A 26,502-nucleotide genomic window follows, 5' to 3' on the forward strand; every position below is an offset into this window, starting at 1 on the left:
CTTTTAAGGTTAGGCTTCATCAGGGGCATGTCTTTCCACAATTTCTGTTGTCACAGAATGCAAAGCCCTATCCAATTTCTGTAACCTGCCACCAAAAGAAGTGGACACAGCATCGAACTCCAGCAAATTACACCTAAATGATCACCTAGCTGAGAGCCACATCTTTTCCATGTTATCTGTCATCTGCAGCTCTATAACTGTCTGGTTTGGCTCTGCAACCAACAAGACAGACACAGACTTCAGAGGATAATTAGAACTGCAGAAAAAACAATTGCTACCAATCTGCCTTCCATTAAGGACTTGTATACGGCACAAGTCAAAAAGAGGGCTGTGAAAATATCAACAGACCCCTCACATCCTGGACGTAAATTGTTTCAACTTCTACCCTCAAAACGACATTATAGAGCACTGCACACCAGAACAACTAGACACAAGGATAGTTTTCCTCCTGCATGCCATCACTCTACTAAACAACTAATTCCCACAACACTGTCAAACTATTTACTAAGATTGTATTACTATTCTTCTTCTCATCCTTCCTATTATCTCCTCCTACTTATGACTATAACTTTGTTGCTTGTATCTTTATGATTTATATTCCTTTATTTTGTTTCCTAGTATGATTTTGATTGCTTATTTAGTATCCAATGACTATCACTAAGTGTTGTATCTTATGATTTTTGATGAATGTATTTTTATGTACACTGAGAGCTTATGCACTGAAGACAAATTACTTGTGTGTCCAATCACACTTTTCCAATAAAGAATTCTATTCTATTCTATTGTTACCATAGTCACAACACTATAAAGCAATCTGTGTAATTAAAAAAAAGTAGATGTTAAATTTGACACCTAATATTTGGATGGTTGTAATCTTGGCAATGCTCTCTTCCTGCCAGGAATCACTGATTCTTCACTAGGGGGAAAATATCACACTATAAAAAAACTACAGTCCTGAAAACATTTCAGGCAACAGACCACCAACAGGTTCTTCCCATACAATCCTTGAACATAGTCTTTCATAAAACCTGGAGCCATCTATTGGCCATGCCTGGTAGAAACTTTGGGAATGGCAGCCCAACAAAGCCACAGATTTCCAGATTGAGGAAGGTTGCCTTAGCATATGCAATCCCATGGGGAAAAAGTACACTTACTTACCATAAAGGATATATGCCAAGCCTTGTAATAATGAAAATAATAGCAAACGAAAGGAAGAGGAAATCACAGAGTTTTTGAAACTTGCAGTAATTTGCCATTTTGGCTGCCTGTAATAAGAAAAGGAAATAGGTCACTTTCTTTGTAAAGAAACTGCAGAAATTGTACCGTATAAAATATTCAAGTATGCACAGTCACTATTTGAATTTTTTTACTGCCCTTACTACTTCTGCTTTGAGACTTTGCAGAATATTGTGAGGGCAAAAATTGACACTGTCTGTTAACACCTCTCATCTTATTTTTTTAATGTCTCTACTGCTATATGCCATCTTTATTTCTCGATGATACTTTCCTAGTGCTTTCAGAGCTAACTGCAATCTTCAAGATACCCCCTTCCCAAAGAGGTCCACAGCCATCTAAAAATCATCTGTTTGCTTTTTCTTCTGTACTAATTCAGTCACATCCTTGTTATTTGACCTCTCTACATTCAATTCCTTCTTTGAATTATATTTCAAATACTGTATACTTGGGCTTACAAAAAGTTTTGACAAAGTCACTGCATTAGGTTTAGGGATGAAGGCAGATGATGACAAGTATTTTAGTACTCCATTAAGGCCCCTATTTTCTTCTGATGAGAAGAAGCTGGGACTAGGGGGAGTTTGGGCTGTGAGAGGTAGCTAGAACTTCCTCCTGACCAATAAAATGTTGGCTGCAGGTTCTGAGAATATCAAAGATTGCAGGATCAAGTTTTCTGAGTAGGTATAATAGTATGTGGGAATGACCTTGGGAGAATGGATAAAGAGATGCTGCCTAGGAAAACGGTCAAACAAGTGACAGCATAGCTTGCAGTTGCACAGTTGGTGGAGCAAAAGGCTCAGGAGGGAGTTCTCTCCAAGTCTTTGGGCTGTACAGTTGTCTGTGGGAAAACTATAACTTCAGATTTGCAAGATTCTGTAAATGTAGCTTTACAAAAAAAATAGAATTAGTTTATCTGGTCATTTCCTGTCTGGTTTAGCTGCTAAGGATGACACCAGGCTTGGATTCATATCCTCCCCTAAATGCCTGGGAGAATAAGAACCAACAGGGTAAAATTCGTCAGAAACATACCAGCAAAAACATCAGGAATGTCTTATTTCTTTTCAGTGCTACTATACTTAGGTGTGTAGTTTTAAATTTGGTCATATTTTGCTTCCGTGGTTTCTTGCCTGCATTAAAATGTGCTCATAAAATTATCTAGCAGTATGTTTTAAATGAATTTTGATAATAACACAAATTATGATAAAAAATAAACTACAACAAAAACGGATTCTGAATAAGGTGCAGAAAGTCAATCTCACTGTGGTTCATGAGTCTCACTTCCAAAGACAAATACAAAGGTATTTATGGTCTTACACAAACAGTCCTTTAAAACAATGTCAATACATTATGAGCTTTCACAGGGTACAATATTTGTTCCAGGTAGAGACCATTTTGGACAGCAAAGAATTCATTACAAATAACTCTCTCTTACCTCCAGCACGAAATCAACAACATCATGAAGACAACAAGCCAGGGTTCCAAGTCGTGTGAAGTTGACTACGTAAGAAATAATTAGTAATAAGACTGCCACAATATGATGTGTGAACATGATGCTAAAATCCTGGAAGATAAAGAGACAGTAAATAAAGCACCATTGCATAAACTAGTTTTAGTTTTCCATGTGTCTTTATTTTCCATCTTGATATTTTTGAAGAGTAAGGAAGTCTAATTTTTCTTTGTGTCACAGTATAAGATAGTCTTCACTTAGCAATCCTTGTGGTTACCTATCCCTGCCACCCCACATTGCCTCCAGTTGATCTTTGTGGCTGATGCCAACTGATGAAGCCATGCTCAGCTGAGGCAGCTGCTGCCTTTCATGAGAATTTGGGGAGGCTGCATGAGGGCCTCAGGAAGGCCAGCAGCTGCCTCAGCTGGATGCACCTCATCAACAGTGGAAGGAAACGAAGTGCAAAGTTCAGCTGAGGCTAGCAGGGGTAGACACAGGGGTGGGATTCTACCAGTTCGGACCAGTTCTATAGAACCGGTTGTTACGATTCTGCCCAGTTCGGAGAACCGGCAAATCGCACCACTGGCCTGAAAGCAGAGCTGAACCTTCCTAAGGACTGAAGCTTCTATTTTTCAGTGCAGACTCAGGCAGCAGATTGCAGAAAGGTAGATCTGCGAGTGACTCTGTGATTCTGCCAGCAACTCAATCTGCCTGCCTGCTTTGCCTCATTTTGGGTAAAAGCTGCTCTTTTTTTAAATAAAAAATTCAACATTTACATAAATATTTACAATATTTACATACAAGCCATGCCCACCCAGTCACATGCCCACCAAGCCACGCCCACAAATTAGGGCACGCCCACAGAACCAGTTGTTAAGAAATTTGAATCCCACCCCTGGGTAGACAGCAGAGTGCAGGATGGCCAAAAGGGCAGAGATTGTGGGGGGAGGGAAGACACATATTGAATGTGTTTTATGTATGGGCACATGTATATAGGAATTTGGCAGCAAAAGAAAGACTATCTCCTATCTGCTAGAGCCAAAATATCTATGCATGCTCATAAATGCTTTTCAGTTTCTTCAAGGATCATGGACTTTAGCAGATGGGCGTCCACGCCAAGTTTGTCCCTCTCTCCAAAAGCAAATTAAAAGGATCTGCTCTTTCCTCTCTTGACTCTTACCTTAGTGCAGATTGAGCAATTCACACAATCTCAAAGGCTGCAGTAGGACATGTAGGCATGTTTTAAGGAGTTGTAAATGGTGAGATGAGTGGCTCAAGGATTAAAGCATTCGTTTTGCCCTTTAAACTCCCCAAAACTCCCCAAAATCTACAAAGAAGCTCAACATTTTTGGCTCCTTGCTCTGGGAGATGGCTTCATGGAAGGCACAGATAGAATGGTGGAGGACCAGACAGCCTGGATTTTTTTTTTTTTTAAATTAATACCTAGGAACATCAATATGATTTTAATGTTCTGGGAAAGACAGTGTGGGTTGGACAGGTATTGGAAAGACTCAAGTTCAAGTACACCCTTACTTCATTGGAGGAATCTGAATATAAATCTAACAAAATAAAACCAATAAGCATGTGGGGACATTCCAAGACTGCCCCCTGGTGTGTTTAACATAAAAATACACTTTATCCTCTTTCAGATGCACAGGAAGAGACACATATTCTTTTTATTGTTGCCATAATAGTTTAAGTTTCTACTATTCCACATTAGCAGGATTAGCACTGCCAAAGCTATCTCTCTCTAAAGGTGACTGAGTCACTCTAATTATTGCTGATTTTAATCAGGTCCCAAGAGACAGACAGTTTTCTAAGATATTTTGATAGTTTTTTTCCCCAGAAATCTGGAAAAGAAAATTACACACATGCACACCTCTATGGTACAGGGTAATTAGCAGCTACTGTAGTTTCAAAACTGGCATTAGCTATTCCAACTCTTCATAAATACCTGTGCAAAGGAACACATCTATTGTAGATTGCTCTTGGCTAGGTTATGATTTGAAGTAAATGTCAGTATTTCATCTGCTTTTGGAGGAAATACTTGATTGCTCTATAGATGAATCTAAATGTCTTCCCCCCAAGTAAATATTTTGGTACACCAATAACTTATTAAGTTATTTCTAAAATCCTTTAAACAATGACTTTGAGATAGGTCTCTAAAAATAATATCTGGCAAAACAGACCTGACCTTGTCATCCTACCAAAGTGTAAAAGTTACACTGGTAAATTTGACTGATGTTCAGGTAAGATATTCTAGGACAATCATAAACATCTTGCTAATCAATTCTCTCTCCTTAATTCTTTCTGCAAACCATAAATGTAGCATGGTGATACATAGAAAAATGCTAATTAAACTGCCCACGCATGCCTCTTAAGCATACAACAAGCTGCACATGATGATAGCCAATAAAGATAATTCATCCCTCAGGGCTCATTATGAGCTATGCAAAAAATGGCATCTGTTCCATCAAGTTATTTTTGCAGAATGCCAATCCGATCATATGCACTGGATTTGCAGATCCTGTTCATGAAACCTCAGCCAAGCAGAGGTAACCAAGTGGAATAAACGCATCAATAACTAAAAGACACTTTTGAGAATCGGAAGACGCTTTTCTGTCAAGAGTTTGCTACTGGATAAACAGCAGGGGAAGCACATCTGTAATATCAACCATTCATAACCTAGGATTATCCAGTTGTTGGATGTGTCTTGCTATGCCTCTTCTCCTCAGCTTCAATGTGAATGAAGCCACCAACATTAATTCCAAAAGACAGGTTGTTGTTTTCTTTAAAAAAAACTCACACACAGTTGCTGTGACGATTGTTCAGTCTGTATTTGTACTTGGCAGACTGCTATGGTTTCCTAAAAGATGGAGGAAAAAAAACCCTCCACGTTCTTTATTTATTTTATTATTTATTTATTTGTCAAGCAATTATAAGATAACATAATTATAAGAATATTATAAGATAACGTAATATTCTTCTTTTGTGTTTCTTCCTTTATCTAATTTAGACCCCTTGCCCACCTGACAAATAAATTGACTTTATGCATTCTTGTGACAGAAAAAAGATTTTCTCTCCCATCATGTTGGCAAAGGCAGCATACAAGAAACCTGGACTTCTTATAAAGCCAAGAAGAATATGCTGATACTTCAAGCTTCCACAGGTTAGAAGTACCAGTTATGGTAAGGAGGAATTGAATAGTTCTCCTCCCACGCTTATGATGAAACGGCCTTGAAGCTTTTTCTGGCATATGAAATTCATGGAAAAGTCTTCACAACAGAAGTCCCCAGGTTGTACTCATTGCTTAAAGCTGAAGGGCATACACCAGATAGAATAGAATAACAGAGTTGGAGGGGACCTTGGAGGTCTTCTAGTCCAACCCCCTGCCTAGGCAGGAAACACTACACCACTTCAGACAAATGGTTGCCCATTCTCTTCTTAAAAACTTCCAGTGTTGGAGCATTTACAACTTCTGGAGACAAGTTGTTCCACTGATTAATTGTTCTAACTGTCAGGAAATTCCTCCTTAGTTCTACGTTGCTTCTCTCCTTGATTAGTTTCCACCCATTGCTTCTTGTCCTGCCCTCAGGTGCTTTGGAGAATAGCTTGACTCCCTCTTCTTTGGGGAAGCCCCTGAGATACTGGAACACTGCTATCATGTCTCCCCTAGTCCTTTTTTTCATCAAACTAAATATACCCAATTCCTGAAACCGTTCTTCATATGTTTTAGCCTCCAGTCCCTTAATCATCTTTGCTGCTCTTATCTGCACTCTTTCTAGAGTCTCAACATCTTTTTTACATGGTGGCGACCAAAACTGAATGCAGTATTCCAAGATATTCATCTGATGTACAAAGTGAAGTCAGAGTGAATAGCAAAAAGTCAGAAGTCAGGAAAACCATTTGTCAAACTGAAAATCAGTAGGCCCAGTTGGGTGGAAGCAATTTTGCTGCTAACCTGACCCCGGAGAAATAAAATAGGATCACACCTGCTTAATGCAGTAAGATCAAGGGTCCCCCTACTGCTTCTGTTCTGATTCATCGTGGAACTGGGGTGTTCTGATTTTATGTATGCACTGGTAAGTAATGCATCTGGTTGATTCCTCTTCTGCATGACATATGCGGGCAGGGAAAAAATATCTGCCAATCATGCTGCAGTCAGTCTGTCTGCACCAGTCTGTTAGTCAGCTTTAGGTCCTTTCCTGTTCCCCTCCACTTACTCACAATACTTTCATAGGCAAAGCTGAATACTCTAAAAAAACACAACAGACTGGAGTCCTGAAAAACCTGAGTCATAAGTGTGATTTTTATTCAGGATTTATTTCCCCCTCTTTTGCTTTCTTTATATAGCCTTCCAGATTCCTTCATGCTCTGTATGGGGACACTGAGATGGAACTGATCCTACCGTTTCAGAGTTCTACTAGTTCACTATTCCATTGTAACACCACTGCAGCTTTGACATTCTCTACTCTTTCCCCTTCCCACCCACATCGTTTCAATCTTTGCACAAAATCGGGACTGCAGGATTAATGTGAATTACTGTAGTCATAGGACAAACTGAGTAGTCTACCCTGCTGTGCAATTTTGCACAATGCAATAGAATGATAGTAACCAAGGCTGATCAGGAACATGAAGGAAGCGGATCTTCCTGAATTGGGTAATACACACTGCTCAGATCCTATACCCCAATGTCCACCTTATTTTGCCTCTGACTTAAATAAGTGGTGAAACACGATTGATTTTATACTCCTTCCATCTACTGCTGGATACTATTGGCTTAAGGGCTGTGGGAGAAAGATAGATGAGAATGATTTAAGTCTATCTCCCCATGGATGAGCAACTATGACCCCTTTATGACCTGTGGGCTTTAACTCCCAGAATTCCTGACCCACCATATATTGGTCCATTCAGAGTTCTGGGAGTTGAAGTCCACGGGTTGTAAAAGGGTCGTAGTTGCCCATCCCTGGGCTAGAATAAGCAACAACCAAAGGATGAAATGGGGGAAAATTGTTATGGCATGTTTCTTCCATAGTTGTCTATAGGGAAGATTTGTAATATCTTATCCTCTGCTTGTCACTTGGTTGAGTTGGGCAGCTATAGAAATAGAATGAATAAAGAAATAAACAAAAGGCACACTTCCTAGCTCCCATCAAATGATAATACTTAGGAGAAGGGAACTAGAGCGTGCCCACTCTATCTGACCTGGTAGGATAGGTAGATGTCCCCAGGGACATCTGGCCTTGGCCCTGTGTGTCATACAGAGCTTTAAAGGATGATGACCAGCAGCTTGTACTGCACTCAAAGCATGTCCATTATAGTGCAATTTCTTACTGTTTCAAAATCATAAAATATTCCATGAAATAATTGGAGAAAGCTGTGACACTCCCAAAAAGCTGTGACCAGCCTGAGAAGGCTTTGCAGCAACATCAGGCTCTGCAGCATATCTTTTGTTTCCAATGCTATTCTCAGGCAATACTAGGCAGCTGAAAGTGAATACCCATTTTTATTCCCACTAGGATAATTTTAAATCCTACTTCCAAGATCAAACATGCTGGAACATGTTTAAGATTTTTTTTCCCCTCTAGGAACAATCTGCTTTCTGATAAAAAAGCAACAGTAGTAACAAAAACATTAGGTTACCAATTATACAAGGATGTCTTTTGTGTCGTGGAAATGAAAACTACCCAGAGTAGCCCTAAGGCGAGATGGGCAGCAAATAAATCTAACAAACAAATAAATCCAACTGCTAAGCAACCAATATGTTTTCACACAACCTTTCTCAACCTGGGGTTTAAAAGTCAACTATGATCATTTCTACCAGCATGCTCAAGTTCAGTATTGGAAGAATATCATATTGGGTTATGTTACTATAAATTATTTCTTAGTACATATCCCCCCCTTAGGTGTCCTCTAAATCAGGGGTCCTCCACCCCCAGGGCACTACCAGGCAATGACCTATGTGGAACGGGGCCTCATGAGCTACAGGCCAGCACATATGGGCAGTTCGACTCACACGAACGGTGGCCTGGCACGCATGCACGCGCAACTCAACTTGCAATTGAGCTGAGTATGTGTGCGTGCGAGCCTGCCGCTGACGCGAGTCAAACTGCACACGAGAGCATGCCAGCCAGCCCCTCACGTGTCCTGGTTCCCCTCTCCCTCCCCAAACACGTTTCCAAGGCACAAAGGTTGGGGACCGCTGCTCTAGGTGAGTTAATTTCAATCCCCAAAATTCTCTGCAACATTTTACTGACGATGGAATTCTGGGTGCTGAAATCTGTACATTTGAATATTTAATGACACATAAAAAATAAATATTTTCTAGAATACTTTAATATAATCTTAATAAAATGGTATCATACTAATGAACCAGTGATCAATATTGCTATCAGCTCCCAAAAGATATTAAAAGTACCTCAGCCTAGTCCAATAATGCTAGCAGGTTATGCAACCTGACTTTATATATTGTTTTCTGAAAATATAATAACCATTCACAGCTGCAGTCTTAACACCAAACTTATATTGCCCTGGACAATTAGAATTAAGATGCTGCAAATAGGGCAGTGCAAAGCATTCATAAAAGTGTTTTGGAAAGCATATTAGTACAGATGAAGTACTTCTTTTTATACTCTATGTGCATGCAGACAATGTTTTTATTGGGATTATCCACAAAATAAAGCAACTATGCATATATATAGAGGTTGACAGAGTTGAAAATGTTTAACCCTGTTATATTTCTGCCTTTATACTACTTTTTATGTTTTTATTTTAAACCACCCAGAGTCACTTAGGTGAGAAGGGCTGTGTAGAAATGTGATGAATAAAAAAATAAGGTGCATAAGTCTTGCAAAAGACATGGCTGGATTAATGCTTTGAAGGGCAATACTGTACTTAGTGGTTCAAATGCTTTGCACAGTCCTTGGTCACTATTTAATGCATATGTATCAGTCAAAGAGATGTTACACAGCTCTATCACATAGCATTGTTCTTACCTTTCTTTTGATGTCAATGAACTGAGAAAACATTAGAGACCAATAGAATGCCAGTTCAAGTATATAGTAGTAATGAATCTCAGGCAACAATGGCTGGAGAATAAAAATAAAATATTAAAACCCAGCAAGGTAAATTCAATAACTTTGTGAACAAATCCTTATCAAAAATAGATTTCTGCATAACAATTTTGGAGATTTGGTGGGTTTAAACAATATTTTGAACAATACCTTTTCTTTATTTTTTTCAACCCAATGAAATATTGGAAAGAAATTATGTGAAGGGCTGAAAACTCTCTCTGTCCATCAGCAGATTAACTCTCCAAAAGCAAATGAAAAGAGCTCAAATTTGGTGTGATGGGAGAAGCTGACCAATAAAATCAAGTTGGAAAATTGTCTGGTTCCATCATTCCAGAAAAAAATATATCCCACAATGCATACTACTTATGAGAAAGGCAGCTGTGCAATGACTTGGAAAGTTACTGAGTGTTCCATTTACCACCTTTCTCAGGCATGTGGCCCAGAGTGGAACATGTAAAGACCATCCACGAAACATTTTAATAGTTCAGGCACCAGACTAGAAAACGGGTGACCATGAGTTCAAGTCCCGCTTAGCCATAAAGGCCAGCTGGGTGATCCATCTCACAGCTGTTGTTGTGGGGGAAATAGAGGAAGGAGTATTAGGTAAGTTTGCCACTTTGAGTTATTGGTAAAAAATAATAACGGCATGGTACAAATAAATAAAATACAAGGGCAGCAAAACTATTTATAGACACATGTTAACTTCAGGTAAAGAAAATAGAAATGTTTCTTATGACTGCTGCTGATAAAAGGGTTCAAAAAAAAATATTCAAGAATGCTTGCTTTTTTCAATGTCCAGATCTGTGTTTTTCAAACTTAGCAACTTTTAAGATGTGTGGAATTCTGGGAGCTGAAGTCCACACACCTTAAAGTTCTCAAGTTTGAAAAACACTGATCTAGACTAAATGAACGAACTGAAAGGTTGCATTTGAAGGTGGCAGCTACAGCCATTTCAAAGGATGGCTGTACATTTTCAACATTTTACATTCATGTTATGCAAACACTGGTTGTTGTTATTTTACCTGGTATGGGTAACCAATCCAGCACTGCTTTGTGTTCCACAGCCAGGGACTCTTAAAAAAAGTAAATAAATAAATGAGAGAGAAAGAGGGAAAAAAGATTAAAAGGCATGCAGAGCAATGCAACCACATCTTTTGGATATTTGAAACACATTCATTTGGCCCTGCCAGAAGGAATAAAGCTGGGTGACTTTGGGCCAATCACATTCTCTGAACCCAACTGCTTTCACCAAGTTCTTGTTGTCGGGATCATAGGAAGAAGAAGGAGTGTTGGATATGTTCTTCACTTTGAGTTATTTGTAAAAAATAAATAAATAAAGGTGAGATACAAACAACAAACAAACAAACAAACAAACATTTGTCTGTAGCTTAACATGTCATATGAACTCAACCATTATGCTTTGTAAATTAAAGTTTATGGCTTAAGATGTTGTAGGATTCTAGCTAGCTATGGTTTATTCAGTAAGCCATGGTTATTTGAAACAGGACTTAGCACAATTAAGTAATTCAGTATTACTAATATCATATCTCAAATACTAATTATTTTCACTTTCAATGTTTTACTTATGTGTCTGAGGTACTTACTTTATACTCTAGAGTCTAGACCTCATTATAAACGACATTCTGCTACACTCAATGATGCCGTGTTCCATTAGTCCATAACTTTCTTTCCTACGAGGCCTCAAAAATAAAAAGGGGCACTAATGGTTGATCCTTGATTTTTGTCCAAATGTTTGAACTTAATTAAGCAGTCTGGCTATGGATCCATTTAGGAAATGAAGCTAACAGTTATTGGCAATCCTAAATACTTTTTAAAATAAGTCATTTAAATCTTAAGCATGTATATATTATCTTGTATAAGGAGAACTTCATATTCTGCATTTCTTATGAACTGTGTCACAATCAGCTACACAAGTGGGTGACATAGAATTAATAATCAAACCACAACCTAGCAATATGTAATACTAGAAATATTTAATAATAATACACAGCTCAATTAATTTTTGTTACATTCTATGGACACTATACCTACCTACATTTATAATGAGAGAAAGATAAATTTATTTTTCTTAAGCTATAAATGATCCAGTATGAAAAAAGTTGAAATCTGAAATTTGAAGTAAACTTGAACATTTTATTGACTAAATTATCTTAATTGTTAGGATTGCAAAATATTCAGTTTAGTAAATTATTATTATGGGCTAAATATCTGGGCTGCAGGTATGATTACCAGGCAACAAATAAGCAACCATACAATGCAATGAATAAAAAAGGGGGAAAGCTAAAGTAATATGTACTTTTAATTTTTTTTAACAAGGCAATCAAAATCGAAATATATCCCAATAAACAGCTATTTTGAAGCCTGCCATATTTTCTTGGTGATTTCAAATTTTTAAATCTGAACAAGAAGAAAATTCCTCAAAACTGTAACATAATGTTCTCACTGGCTCAACAATCAACCTCTGACTACTTTTGCTTAGTTAAAACCTTGCAGTCAGTCACAAAAGAAGCTGGTACAAAACTAACTGATAATTCTACTTTCATGTAGCTCCTGGCCCAGTTTCCAAACATCATCACCTCCTATTTCTGGCAAGAGCAATCTGTCTTTTCCTCTAACCTGAAATAAAGAGGATATCATAAACATAAAGAAGAGGGGATCACAAATAATGGGCACCACCACCAACTACTAGCGCAATAATATTATTTCCATTTATTCATCATAGGAATGAAATGATGGCAGCATTGATATATGCAGAAAAGAAACAATTTATGATATTTACTAATCCTTGAGCAGAAGACAGCATAAATAATAACAAAAAAATTCTTGGACTAGTAAATAATAAGGAATTTTGTTAGAATGATTAAGTTCTGATTCATCAGTATGTAGAAAGCATTACTGAGTTTGGAATTCACCTGTTCTTCCTCTACAAATTTTATTTGTTAGCTTCTTCTATAAGTCGATTTATCCATTTACCTTAACCAAAAGATGTTTTAGAAGGTCTTCCCTGATACCTAAACTTCTAAATAAATATTTTTAAACTACTCAAGGCCCAGGCAGATGGCCAGGTTGAAGACCTATCCATCAGCAAAGAAGTACAGATAGTCCTCAACTTATAACCTTTAGAAATTACAATGGTGCTGTACTTCTGAAGGGCCTCCATGATCATGTGATGAAAAATTGGGCACTTACAAGTGACTGTTGCACCTGCCCCATCTGTCCCCTCCAACCTTTCCGGCTGGGTCCCAGAGGATTCATGTCATCTCAGAGCCTCCTCTGCGTCCCATTATGCCTTGTTCCATTTACCTTTTCCAAATATTGCCTTTCTGAAAGAGTTCCTAACCGATGCGACATGTGGCCTTCTTGCAGAGGCTATCTTGCACCATTCTGAACTTGGCTGCAATTCTTTGTGATCTCTCAGAAGGGCATGGTTTTTCCAAAATATGAGATTTGGGGAAAAACTTTCTGAAGGATTGAAAAAATGGTGCCCGCTTCCAGAATGGTGGGAGGTGGCCTTTGTAGGAAGGTCGTAGGTCGTATCAGCTGGGCACTCTAGGAAAGGGGAGCTTCAGAAATCGCCATTCTGAATGAGCATCCTGCTCATGTGACATGTGGCCTTTTTAAAGAGGATGATTTGCATCATTCCAGAAGGAAGCACCATTTGCCCAGAAGTAAGCACCACTTGCCCAATTTCTCTGAAGAGTGTTTTGGAAAATACTTCTGATACCTTTCAGTCAGGTTATGGTAACAAAATGGCATTGGTCGCACTTTTAGCTGACCACTGGCAGGAGCAGGATAGGAGTAGTTCATCCATTCTTACTATTCTTGACTGTTCAGCTTCCCTCAACCAGTATGGTTATCAGTATGCTTCTGGTTCAATGCAAGACGTGAGTAATGACCTATAGAGTCCCATGGCATGGGGCTGAGATCACCTCTTCCCAATTATGTCTACCTGCAGGGGTGGGATTCAAATTTTTTAACAACCGGTTCTGTGAGCGTGTCTTAGGTGGTGGGCATGGCTTGGTGTCATGTGACTGGGTGGACATGGCTTGGTGGTCATGTTACTGGCTGGGCGTGGCCAACTCAATATCACTCACATCGAGGCACGCATCTCCTCACCTGGCCTCTCATGACTGTGGGGATGCTGCAACAGTCATAAGTGTGAAAAATTGTCATAAGTCACTTTTTTCAGTGCCATTGTAACTTTGAATGATCACTCCACACAAGCGAAGTACCAGCAAAGGAGGAAAAAAAAAACTCCAGAGAAGTTCTTGAGACAGGAAGTCTAGTCTTGCCAAGAATGTAATAAGGGTTAACGGAGAGGCAGTTTCTGTAAGCAACACCAGAATGTTTCCTTCCTGCCTTCCTTACAGGATTAGGCCAGTAATTTCTTCTAACAACTGGTTCTCCAAACTACTCAGAATGTTAACAACTGGTTCTAGCGAATAGGTGCGAACCTGTAGAATCCCGCCCCTGTCTACCTGTCCCATCAGCTCTAGCAGGAGGAGAGGCATGCTAAAACTCCTTTCTACTAGAGAGCATCATCTGACAGGGCCCAGGAAAAAAAGCCTTTTCTATTGTAGTGTCTGCTTTTGAAACATCATCCCCACCCCCACCCATTCCCAGCGCTTAGATTGACCTGAATCCTACTGGTTTTTCAGAAAACCTTAAGACATGATTTTGTCACTTGGAGATCCAGATGTGTGTTAGAGGCTATACACTCTGTTAAATGTCTGGTGCTTTGTTGTACTTTGCTGTCTCTAACTTGCATACTTTTTATATTGCTGCTTGTTTTTTAATTGTTGGTAACTACCCAGAGATGTGCATTTGAGATGGGCAGCTATATACATTGAAATAATAAAACAGATAAAAATAAATAAATGAATGAGTAACCATTCTGCTGGATCACAGCCAGAAGTTTATTTAGTCTAGACCTGTGATGGCGGACCTATGGCATGTGTGCCGGAAGTGGCACACAGAGCCATTTCTGCCAGCACGCAAGCTGTCACCCCAGATCAGGTCCACTGTGCATGCGAGTGCGCTTCCCACCAACCAGCTGATTGAACCATGCATGCGTGGCGGGCGGGGTGCGGGGGGGAGATGCGTGCACATGCGCAGAGGTGTGGGGTGTGCATGGGGGGGTTGTGTGCACAGGGGGCGGGGGGAGCATGGAGGGGTCACGCGTATGCGCAGGGGCACACGCGTGCATTGCATCATGGGTGCAGGCGCCCGTGTGCACTTTCAGCATGTGACGAGGAAAAGGTTAGCTTTCACTGGTCTAGACCTTTGTGTCACGTAATGGCCAACAAGATGAATTCAGGATGGTTATAATCAGGGACAAGGAATCAATAGCCATCTTTTGTTGGTGTTCCCAAGTAGTTGGTACTTAAGGTACATTGCCTGTGATCTCAGAGGTACCAACATCCATCAAGAGTAGACTAGCACAATTCATAGCACAATCCTTCAAGAAATCATCCCAGTCCATTCTTAAACTCTGGTGGATGTTATTCACATCTGACAGCAACAAACTCCAGAGTTTAATTACAGGTTCCGTGAAGAAGTATTTATTTATAGGCCCTGGAATCTCCCTGCATTTAGTATTATTGGATGATCCTAATATTGTTAAGAGAAAAAGAAAAAGGCCTATTAACATTTATCATACTATAGTATGCATGATTATTTATAGGTTTATCAGGTCTCCACCTATTCTACCTAAATCATACTTATCAAACTTGTCTCTCACGGGAGACGTTCTAGCCCTCTAATTTCCACCTTTATTCCACCTAATTTACTCCTCCTCGTCAGAAGAAGAATCCAGCAGGCCCTGACAGTTTGTGCCTTCTATGGGAATATTTTTATTAATAGCAATAGCATTTAGACTTCTGCTTGATCTTTATTATTTTTAACAATAGGAGAACCAATAAAGATTTTTCCTTCCTTCTTGACTTTTCCTGCTTAAGATATATAACATTAAGCCTAAATGTTGCTAATTCTTCTCTTTTCTTCTACATGTTTATAATCCTCAAAAAGATTATTAACATTCTAGGCTATTAGTGTTAAAACATATGTAGTTCAGAATCATGGAATAAATTATATCACACTGGTGATATTACTGAAGGGCCAGGTTCTATCTGTTTTTTGTTTCTTGGCCATTGCCCTTAAATGAGCAAAGAACTGACAATTTGTCAAAAAGCATCAGTTTAAAGCAATTTAGTATTCAGATAGATTTAGTGCTGACTCCAATGCTTTTCACTTGTGAAAAAAAGAATTTCATTTTCTGAAAAGCCCATTTTGAAATTTTGTTGGGGGGGGGGAGTTTAGGAACATTATCTTACAGAGAAAGGAGAATCTGGATGTAAACAATTAATAGTCTTATTTGAAAGCAATGTATTATTTCAAAGTGTATAGAAAGCACCTTTGTTCTTAATCCCACATGAAAGCCCTTCCCTACAAATAGTGTATCTAGAAGGCCAATAAAGAATATATCCCACAGAATCATGTCTTGTTTTTGTGAGAAGACTACATGCACAGTTCCTCATTTCACAAGCTCTCAAGAAAGTGGAATGGAATGGAATGAGGTGGTACATTCCAGAGGAATAAGAGGAAAGTTGGTCCAGATGTTATGTGGGAGGATAAAAGGGTCAAGATCTCTCCCTAACAGTTCACATAATATATTATACATGCAGATAACAGAGAGTGGGAAAAAATTATTTATAGGTGTAAAATAATAAAGAACTCGGCCTGGAAGAACTGCCATATGTCATTCTGGGTTTTGGGCCTGACAGAAAGATCCTCTTGAATCAAGTTCAATAGGTGAAGACAACAAAGGACCTCCAGGAATAATAATTCCTCTGTTTCCTGTTTACCAAAAATCACAACAACCACAGAAGAAAGCAGGAGACCCATCAGCTTTATTCTAATATATGCCTCAAGAACCAATCATTGGCTCTCTTGTAGAAAAGGCTCCAGAATACTTTTGCAGCATAGAATTCAGACCAACCAAATTTCAACAGCAAGTTTTACAATTGATAGTGAAAATATTAAAATGGTAGATAGCTTCTGCCTTTTAACATCAGTAATCAACAGTAAAGGAATAAGCAGTCAAGAAATATACCACAGAGTAGCACTTGATGGTGCACCCATGAAGGCTTTGGAAAAGATATTCAGAGGCTGTGGTGTGTCAATACTTACAAAAATCAAAATAGTGCAAGCCGTGGTCTTTTCTGTGATACTCTAAGGAACAAAAAAATCAGGGGTGGGATTCAATAATCCCAGCAACCGGTTCACTGCCCAGTGCTGGGTGGGCATGGCCTATGGGAATGTACAGGAGGGTTGTTTTTCGCCTTCCTCTGGGAGGGTGAAAATGGTCTCCCCTGGGCTCTGGAGGCCCCCCGGAAGCCAGAAACAGGCCCGTTTCCAGACTTCCGGAAGGCCGTTTTCTCCCTCCCAGGGTCCCCCTCTGTGCGGACCCTGCACTTACCTGCATCAAAAATGGGCCGCATGGAGGTTCCTGGGAGGGGAGGGGTGGAGCCAGCCGGTTGGTTCAAATACCGATTTGGCGAACCAGATGCAAATTTAACATCCGGTTCACCCTAACTGTTCTGAATCGGTTCACCCGAACTGGTCTGAATCCCACCCCTGCAAAAATTGGACTTTGAAGAAGCAAGATAGGAAACATATTGGCATAATGTCCCCAGAGTAGGGTAATTTGAGCTGCTTCAATTTGTGCCTTGAGTGACAACTTTAAACTGATTTTTTTTCAATGTTCCATTTGTTTACTTTCTTGGCTGTCCACATATTCTCAGGAGCCTGCTCTAAAACACGAAAGCTTAAAATTGTCGATACTATTGGGAGTGGGACTAGGAGGAGCCCTATGATGACGAAGACCATTACTTCACCAAAAATTGGCAGCACAATAGCAAACATGTAGCACCATCAAAAAAGAGGCTTTAGTCAGGGGTGGGATCCAACAGGGTTAACTACCAGTTCGGTCATTTACGAGGTTCGGTGATTTACAATGTGCTTCCCTGCAAGCTGCCAGCGCGCGCCTGTAAATCATCATCAGCATGCTGCGTGCAGAGAAGCAGCCTTTGAAAAAGCCCTTTTTTCCTGTTTTTTTTTAAAACTACAGCTGTGCTTCACACGGCAGCTGAAGTTGAAAAAATCAGGAAATAAAGGTCAGGTAAGAGCCCGGGTGGGTGGGTCGGCAAAAACATCAGCAGACATAGAACCGGTTCTATGTCTGCTGCTCTTCAGAGCTACCGTTTCTACAGAGGTGGACAGAACCGATAGAAACCCACCCCTGGCTTTAGTGCTATGATGGGCTATTGAAGAATTTATGGTCTATTTATGAGGGGAGAGAGACTTTCAAGTAATCACCACTCCTCAGTACTCACATGGATCTATTAAATGAAGGATAGCAACTCAAAGGTTACTAAATGGTACCTATTGTTACAGCCATATAGGTCTACCATTCAGCATCAAGCTGGAAAACAGAACATCCAGCAGACTAAATGTCTACGGAGATGCTCAGTCATAGTTGTCCCAAAGGTGCTTTTTCAAGAGGCAAGTGGACCTTCTGGTTTTTCTTTGAAGACGTTTCGTTTCTCATCCAAGAAGAGCTGAAGAAGAAGCTTCTTGGATGAGAAGTGAAATGTCAAAGAAAAACAAGAAAGTCCACTTGCCTCTTGAAAAAGCACCTTTGGGACATCCAGCAGATTATTTATCACACTGGAGTGAGTGTAGTACTCCAAGCTACACATTAAAAAAGCTAATGTAAACAAGGGAAAGAATGAGGAAGGAAAATGGGCGTTGGTTCTTACCTGATACGCCTCTTCTCGTGGAACTGCGTAGAGCATCCAGAGAGTGGGAGGTGCTCTAGTCTTCACTCTTACAGGCTGAGCTATAATTGAAGGAACGCTCCTCCTCCTCCACGTGACTCCTCCATGCATTCCCCCAGTTTTACGAAGACGAGAGGACAGCAACGATCCTCTAAACTCAACTAATATAAAAACTCAATTACAAAAATAAACATCATTGGCCAAAACAGGATTCCCCACCAGACGGACTAATTAGGGTGGGGCTGGATGCTCTACGCAGTTCCACGAGAAGAGGCGTATCAGGTAAGAACCAGCGCCCATTCTCCGTAGAACTGCTCCGAGCATCCAGAGAGTGGGACATACCAAAGCATGGCTGTCCTACGGGAGGGACTCCGTCTGGTTCGGAATCTCCTCTGGCTCTCTCGCCACTTGCTGAAGGACTCGCCTGCCAAAAGATGCCTCAGCCGAGGCGTAAGCATCGATTTTATAATGACGGATAAAGGGAGACGGAGACGCCCAGGTGGCCACCCAACAGATGTCATGAATTGAAGCCTTGGTAGCCCAGGCTATCGAGATAGCTGCACTCCTGGTAGAGTGAGCAGTTATCCCACTAGGGACCGGCAGAGCTTGAGCTAGATAGGCCTTGGATAGGGTAACCCTAATCCAGTGGCCAACAGTAGACGGGGACACTTTGCCACCCAGCGTCTTTGGCTGAAAGGACAGGAACAGAGACTCAGATTTCCTGATAGAGTGTGTCCAATAAATGTATATACGAAGAGCCCTTCGAACATCGAGGGTGTGCCGCTGCCTTTCCCTTTCTCGAAAAGGCTTTGGACAGAAATTAGGTACGACCAATTCTTGTGCTCTGTGAAATGCCGAGTTGATTTTAGGTAAAAAGGCAGGGTCTGGTCGCAGAACCACCTGATCAGGGTGGAAACTACACAGGCCCATTCTCACGGATAGAGCTGCTATTTCAGATAACTTCTCACCGAAGTTATTAATAACTTCTCACCGAAGTTATTGCCACGAAAAACACCACTTTGAAGGTGAGAAACTGAAGTGGCATCTCCCTGAGAGGCTCAAAGGGAGGTTTAGTTAACGCCGTAAGGACCTTGTTAAGGTCCCAGGTCGGGTATCTGTGAATCACTGGGGGGCGCAGATTGGAAGCCCCTTTAAGAAAGGCCCTGATTCGAGGGTGGTGAGAAAGCGGGCCCGAGGGCCGCCAGCAACTACCGCTGATAGAGCTGCGACCTGTCTTCTCAGAGCGCTGGGGGAGAGGCCCCTGTCTATGGCCGTCTCATAGGAAAGCCAGAATTTGCGTGATTGAGGGGGGAGAGCGGATTGAAGGAGGATTTAAGGCACCACTTAGAAAAAACTGTTCCAGGTTGCGCTATAAATGCGGGTGGTCGAAGGCCGCCTTGCTGCCAGAATGGTACTGATGACCTGGACCGACAGGCCCTCATTTTTTAGCCTTTCCCACTCAACCTCCAGACGGCTAACTGGAGCCACTGAGGGTCTGGGTGATGAAGAGGACCCTGGGGCAGTGAGAACCTGTCTAGTGGAATCCTCCACGGTGGGGCCACGGACAGATCGCGAAGATCTGTGAACCACGGTCTCCTGGACCAATACGGTGCCACCAGGAGAACCTCCGCCCTCTCGAGTATCAATCTCTGAATCACCTTGGAATCAACAGGAGCGGGGGAGAGGCGTACAGAAGCCCGGTGGGCCAGGGGCAACGCAGGGCATCGCGGTTCTCTGCCCCGATGGTGGGGTGTCGTGAGAAAAATCTTGGTGTCTGTGCATTGAGCGGAGACGCGAACAGGTCTACCAGAGGCTGACCGAAAAGCGCTGCTGCCTCCTTGAACAAGAGTGGGTGGAGGCGCCATTCCGCTTGGTCCAGCGTGACCCTGCTCAGCCAGTCTGCTTGGACATTCGAGGTCCCTGAAATATGTTCTGCTCTGATGGATGGAAGGTGCACCCCTGCCTACCGACACAGCCGTTCGGCCTCTTTCATGAGTGGAATGAGAGCCCCCTTGGCGATTGATGTGGGCCTTGGTAGTAGTGTTGTCTGTTAGTGCCAGTATGTGACTTCCTCGCACCTGAGGGAGGAAGGCACGCAGTGCTAGGTATACTGCATGAAGCTCCAGCCAATTGATGCTGCAGCTCCGCTCGGCAGCTGACCAAACTCCCTGAGTCGAAAGGGACTGCATGTGGGCCCCCCATCCGGAAGGCTCGTACCTGTTGTGAGAGTGACCCTTTGAGGCTCCTTGAATAGATGACCTCTGTTGATAGAGGGACTTGTCCACCATAGGAGGGAAAGCGAGGACCCTTGGAGGAACCTTCACCACGAGACCGGGGTTGCTCCTTCCGGGATGCTGATACGGCAGGAGGAATCACTGCAAAGATCTGGAATGTAAGCGAGCCCTTGATATGCATGAAACTAGGCAAGCACAGAGGCCTTTCCAGACCGTCTAATAGCCCTGATAGATGTTTGGATGCTGCTGAACCTCTCGCAAGAAAGGAAAACCTTCTCCTCAACTGAATCAATTACGGCTCCTAAGTGAGCTATACGGGTGGAAGGGTTGAGTTGACTCTTTTCCCAGTTCACGAGGAAACCGTGAGCCTGAAGTACTGAGAGAGTGGTGCTAGTGTCACTCTTGGCTTGCATTCGGTGGGGAATACAATAAGAATGTCGTCAAGATAGCAGTGAATGCGGATAGGAAAGTGTCTGAGGTGGGCCGCCAGGGCTGCTAATACCCTAGTAAAAGACCTCGGGGCTGAAACGAGGCCAAAGGGAAGGGCCACACTTTGGAAATGCTGATTGTTGTAGCAGAAACTCAAGTATTTGGGGAAAACGAGGGGCGAATGGGAATATGTAGATATGCCTCGGAAGGGCAATAGATGTAAGCCAGTCCCCCTTTGTGATACCCTGCAAAATCGACTGAAGGGTATGCATTTTGAACCTATGACGGACAATATAGCGATTGAGCGTCTTTACATCTAAGATGGGCCTCCAACCCCCGGAATGCTTAGGGACTAAGAAGAGGAGGGAGTAGAACCCCTCTCCCCGCTGCGAGGGTTCTACGAAAAATCGATGGGAGGAACTTTTTCTTATTCCGGCTCTCCATCAGTAATGGATCTAAGGCCGGCCCAAACAGTCTTCCCCCCGAGATGGGAGCTGAGGCTAATTTGGACTTATTTTAATGTCGACCTGCCAATGCCGGAGCCACAGTAATCTTCGGGCAGTTACGTGCGAGGAGATGGCCCGGGATGAAAATTTTACAGAATGAAAAAGGTGGCATCGGCCGCCAATTCCGCCGCAGCCGAGAGTTTTGCAATATTCTGCTGGGCCCTAGTGTTCGACGAGGGGACGAATTGTTTCAACTGTCTGAGCCACCTGATGGAAGATCGAGTGAAAAGGAAGCGGCTGTGGTTGACCGGATGGTCCAAGCATCCGATGCACGGGCCGGATTGCCCTAATATCAGAGAGGTGTTTAATAACGGATGTCATGAGGGCCCGTTTAGTCGGGTTTCTGGAGAGGGGAGAAACCATGAAGTGCTCCGGAGGAGCAGTCTGAAACTGGAGAGAGAGAGGCCGAATCTTATCGTGTCCCTGACCCATGCATCCGAAGTGGATGCCTCCCACTGGTGGGCAAAAGCCTGAGGCGACCGCCACTGGGATGAGGGGCTGAAATTCTACCTGGGTCGGCGGGACATCCTGTTCCCCGAATCCCTGCAGGGCCTCCTGTAACTGCCTCCCCTTCTAGATCTGTCTCCCAAGTCGCCCCGGTCTTGATAGGCTGACCGGGATGATGGAGTACCCTGGTATATAGGGGTGAAGGATGGCTGGGAGGAGGGGCGGAAGAAGCCCCTCCAAAAGGATTGGGACCCTCTGGCTTCTTGTGGTGTGCTCGCCTGAGCGCCATCTCTGCCCGCTTATCCTCTGGCTTCAGCGCCTCCAGAGCGTCAGTGGGATTAGAAGAAGAGGCCAGTCTCACTATCGGGTCGTCTACCTCCGGGGTGTCTAGCAAGGCAGAGAATTCCGGGACGAGATTAAACAATCTCTTGTCTAGACCAGAAGGGGCAGGGGGGCCCGCAGAAGCCAATTGCCTTGTGACCAGGTCGGAAATTTTTTTGGGGGGGTTGGAATAATCTCGGTTTCAACAACCGGCTGTCTGAATATTGAATCCTCTGGGCCCCCCCGGGGTCGCTGGGGGTGGTTCAGAGGGTGACTGGGGGGTCAGACCGGAAACATTTTTTGCCTTAATTAATAAGGATTTAAATAAATGAGGCTCAAAAAGGCCCACAAAGGCCGAACCTTCCTCCTCCCTGAAGAACTCAAAGCCCAGTTCGTCCTCCTCTTGGGCCTCCTCCCCTTCCGGGAGTGGCGCTTCCATTTGGGCAGGTACCTGACCATGTTGTGGCGTTGGCCTGGAGAGAGATCTTCCAGATATAGACTCGGCCTCGGGTGCCATACCTCGAGAGTCTGGTCTGGACAGCTGTTGCACACCTTCAGCTATTCCCTGACGGATGGCAAATTGCATCCACTCTTTAATACTGTCCGGAATAATGGTTGTGACTGGGTCTGCAGGGTGTAGGCTCGCTGCAGTTGGTGCGAAGGTCACTTCGGGTATACGAGAGTCCTGGCGACTTCGGGCAGTGGGACCGCACCTGGAGGGAGAAGATTGTCCTGACAGAGGAGGGGGTGGTAGAAATATAGTTACTTCAAGCTGTTTAGCTCTCATAGGCTAGCTATACCCTTCTGGGATCTGAACCCAGGTCACTTACATATTAGGCAGATGTATTAACCTCTAGGCCATGGGCTCTCCTTTGGGAAGCCCTGGAGGAGTCCTTGTCCCTTTTGCGTGAATAGTGTGTCTTTGGCTTAGCCTTCAAAGAAGGACCACTGATATTACCCTCTGCCACGATGCCAAGGGATAGATAACCAATAAAGGCGGTTGGCACGCCTAGGAGTTCGGTCGACTTTCGCAAACCAGTTTTCCTAAAGTTGGGCCACGTCCCCCTTTTGGATAAAATTTTTGTGTGTGCTTGCTTGACCTTTTCCTTCTTTTCTTTTCTTTTCTTTTTTTTTTACTTATTGTTTTTTATTATTTTTATTAATATTATTATTATTATTATTTTAAGGGTGGGCAGAGCCCAAAAAAACACCAATAAGGATCAAGAAAAATTACTAAACACCTATATCTATTATCTAGAATCCAAAGGAACCAAATGAACGCTGAGGCCAGAAATTAATATACAGAAAAAAATTCACACACACGGAAAGATAGGCCTTTTGAGGCAGCCTCCCAGCAAAAATGGGAAGTAGGTGCCTGCGCCTCTGAGCGAGCTGCGGTAGCTAACACCAACAATAAAAACAAAGGGAGAGACAACGGGGCACAGAGCCACAGTGCCTTCCCAATTCTGGCACCACGCGGCCTGCCGGTCCCGCTAAGGGCCCCTGTAACGATCACAGCTCGAAACAACAAAGAAAGGCAAAAATTCAAAATGGCGCCGGCCACGAGGCGCGCCCAAAATGGCCACCCGTCTTGGCGCTATTAACTCAGAGATGCACCAGCCCTTAATACAGGGAATAAAAATCAATGAAGGGAGCAAGGGCTGTGAGAGGAAGCAGTCCTTCCTCTGTAAGGCGTTCTTGGGGGGAAGACGCAACGAAAGAAACAGCGCTAAAAATAGCGCAGAGCCAAGCGGCTGGTTTGTAGCAGCGCAGCTTGGAATACAGGCAGAGGGAGTAGGAGGGGGGGCAAAGGCCTCCAAATCCCCCTATCTCCCCCCTGAGGGCGAGAAATCTCACTCTTTCACTAAATTTGAGGGCACACTAATAGCGCAGGGACAAGGAGAACGAAAGAAAGGCAAACCTGAACCAGAAAACAGAAGAAACCTGAATCGGCCAAGGAGCGATAGAAAAGAGCTGCCTGTCTCTGCGAGGCTGAGCTAAAACTGGGGGAACGCATGGAGGAGTCACGTGGAGGAGGCGGAGCGTTCCTTCAATTATAGCTCAGCCTGTAAGAGTGAAGACTAGAGCACCTCCCACTCTCTGGATGCTCGGAGCAGTTCTACGGAGAATCTGGCAGTGACTAGTATAAGCATTTCCTTCCCTTTGTTTTCTCCCCTGGGGACTTTATAGCAGCCTGAAGGACAGGGCACCACACCTGGTCTCAATTATAAGGACAAAATGCTGAAACTACCAGGGTGTAGGTGTGTACATTTGGAAGAAGATTTATGTGGTGTAGAAGAGCCAAAAGGAAACAATTGAACAGTTATAAGCTCAACAAGCAACTGAGGCAGTGGTGGGATTCAAATATCTTTACCACTGGTTCGGTGGGCGTGGCTTGGTGGGCATGCACGCACCAAACACACACTTTGCACAGGCGCAGAGGCGTTCTAACTCACCTCCTGCAGGCCTGCATGATCCCAGTTGCTTTGCAGCTGCTGTGCGGCACTCTTCTGTGCTGCGCTAAGCAGCTGCGCTTCAAAAGCAGAGGATAAAGGTGAATATGGGAGTCCAGGTGGGCAGGTGGGCCCAACAGCAGAGCAGCAGAGAGAACCAGTTCGGTCTCCACTGCTCATTGCTGCTACCAGCTTGGCAGAACCAGGCTGAACCAGTAGAATACCACCACTGAACTGAGGGTAAAGGAGAAGCTGCCAAACCAATGGTGGAGAAGCAGAAGGGAGAAGCAGAGCTTAATAGTGGCACCACACCAACAGGAAAGCTGAGGAGCTACAGTCAACCAGTCACTGGTGAAACATCTTTCTTCTTTCATACAGTACAGAATGAGAAACTGCACATCAGTGAGTGAGAAATGCAGCTGGCAGACACCAACCTGCAGGTGACTGAAGACATTGGTTCAAGTTCAAGCAACAGATAGTGTGGGAATAAAACAGAGACTAGACAAGACTAGACAAGGCTAGACAAGACTAAATTAGGCTAGGCTAGGCTAGGCTAGGCTAGGCTAGGCTAGGCTAGACTAGACTAGACTAGAATTATTTATTGGCCAAGTGTGATTGGACACACAAGGAATTTGTCTTGGTGCAAATACTCTCAGTATACATAAAAGAAAAGATCAAGAGTCAAGAATCATAACGTGCAACACTTAATAATAGTCATAGGGTACGATAAGTAATCAAATCATACTAGGAAACAGTCAATATAAATCGTAAGGATACAAGCGGCAAAGTTGGGTATTGGATGGGTATTAGTACAGATATGGTATAAGCCTAGTAATAAATACATTTGTTAATTGTTTTGTAATAAAACCCAAGAGGATAAAAAACTGTCTGTATGATGTTGGGCTATACCAGGGGTGTCAAACTCATGTTGTAATGTGATGTATTAGGACTTTTTCCCCCTTCACTAAACCAGGTGTGGGCATGACACATCCAGCCCATAAGCTGCAAGTTTGACAGCCCTGACCTATACCATTTCGCAAAACAACCAGTTACAGGAAACTATTCAAATGGAGGTTCCATAGTAGACAAGCCTGGGAGATAAGAACTCCATGAAACAGCAGAACCTTAAGAGTCTCCACTGGAAGATTCTTCAAAATCTAGGAGAGGAACTCATACAAAATGATGTGCCAAAGCAGGTGGCAATTTAGAAGTCAGCCACCATTTCAACTAACTAAGGCTTCTCTCCTCTCTCAAAGGGACAGCAGAGAAAAACTTGAAACATATTTTAAGAAGGGATGATATGAAATATTAAAAAAGAAAACATCCAAATTTACTTCTCCCTCAGTAGTCTGGTTTAAAAAAACAAATAATTAATCTTAGTGTGAACTACTGCCATTATCTATGGGGAAGGAAAGAGAACCAGACCAAAAATAGTTTTCAGCAATAGAGTTCAATAAAACACCACATCACTTGGATCCACCCATGTACTACGATAATACAT

The 26,502-nt window shown here is 42.7% G+C and overlaps 1 protein-coding gene across 1 annotated transcript in view; it reads right to left on the reverse strand.

The window, feature by feature from the left end:
* The window catches only part of CERS6 (ceramide synthase 6), a 141,510-nt gene that overhangs the window by 16,701 nt on the left and 98,307 nt on the right, over positions 1 to 26,502 (reverse strand). Inside the window, exons 5-8 of the mRNA XM_026685070.2 lie at positions 10,776 to 10,826; positions 9,676 to 9,768; positions 2,666 to 2,794; positions 1,159 to 1,265 (exon numbers count right to left, since the gene is read on the reverse strand). Coding sequence (XP_026540855.1) covers positions 1,159 to 1,265; positions 2,666 to 2,794; positions 9,676 to 9,768; positions 10,776 to 10,826 — 380 coding nt within the window. The remainder of the gene's footprint in view (positions 1 to 1,158; positions 1,266 to 2,665; positions 2,795 to 9,675; positions 9,769 to 10,775; positions 10,827 to 26,502) is intronic.

The sequence above is a fragment of the Notechis scutatus genome, chromosome 1 (assembly GCF_049901735.1).
Source record: "Notechis scutatus isolate UNSWTSFEM ecotype Mainland chromosome 1, rNotScu1.2, whole genome shotgun sequence".
In the NCBI taxonomy this organism is placed as follows: Eukaryota; Metazoa; Chordata; class Lepidosauria; order Squamata; family Elapidae; genus Notechis; species Notechis scutatus.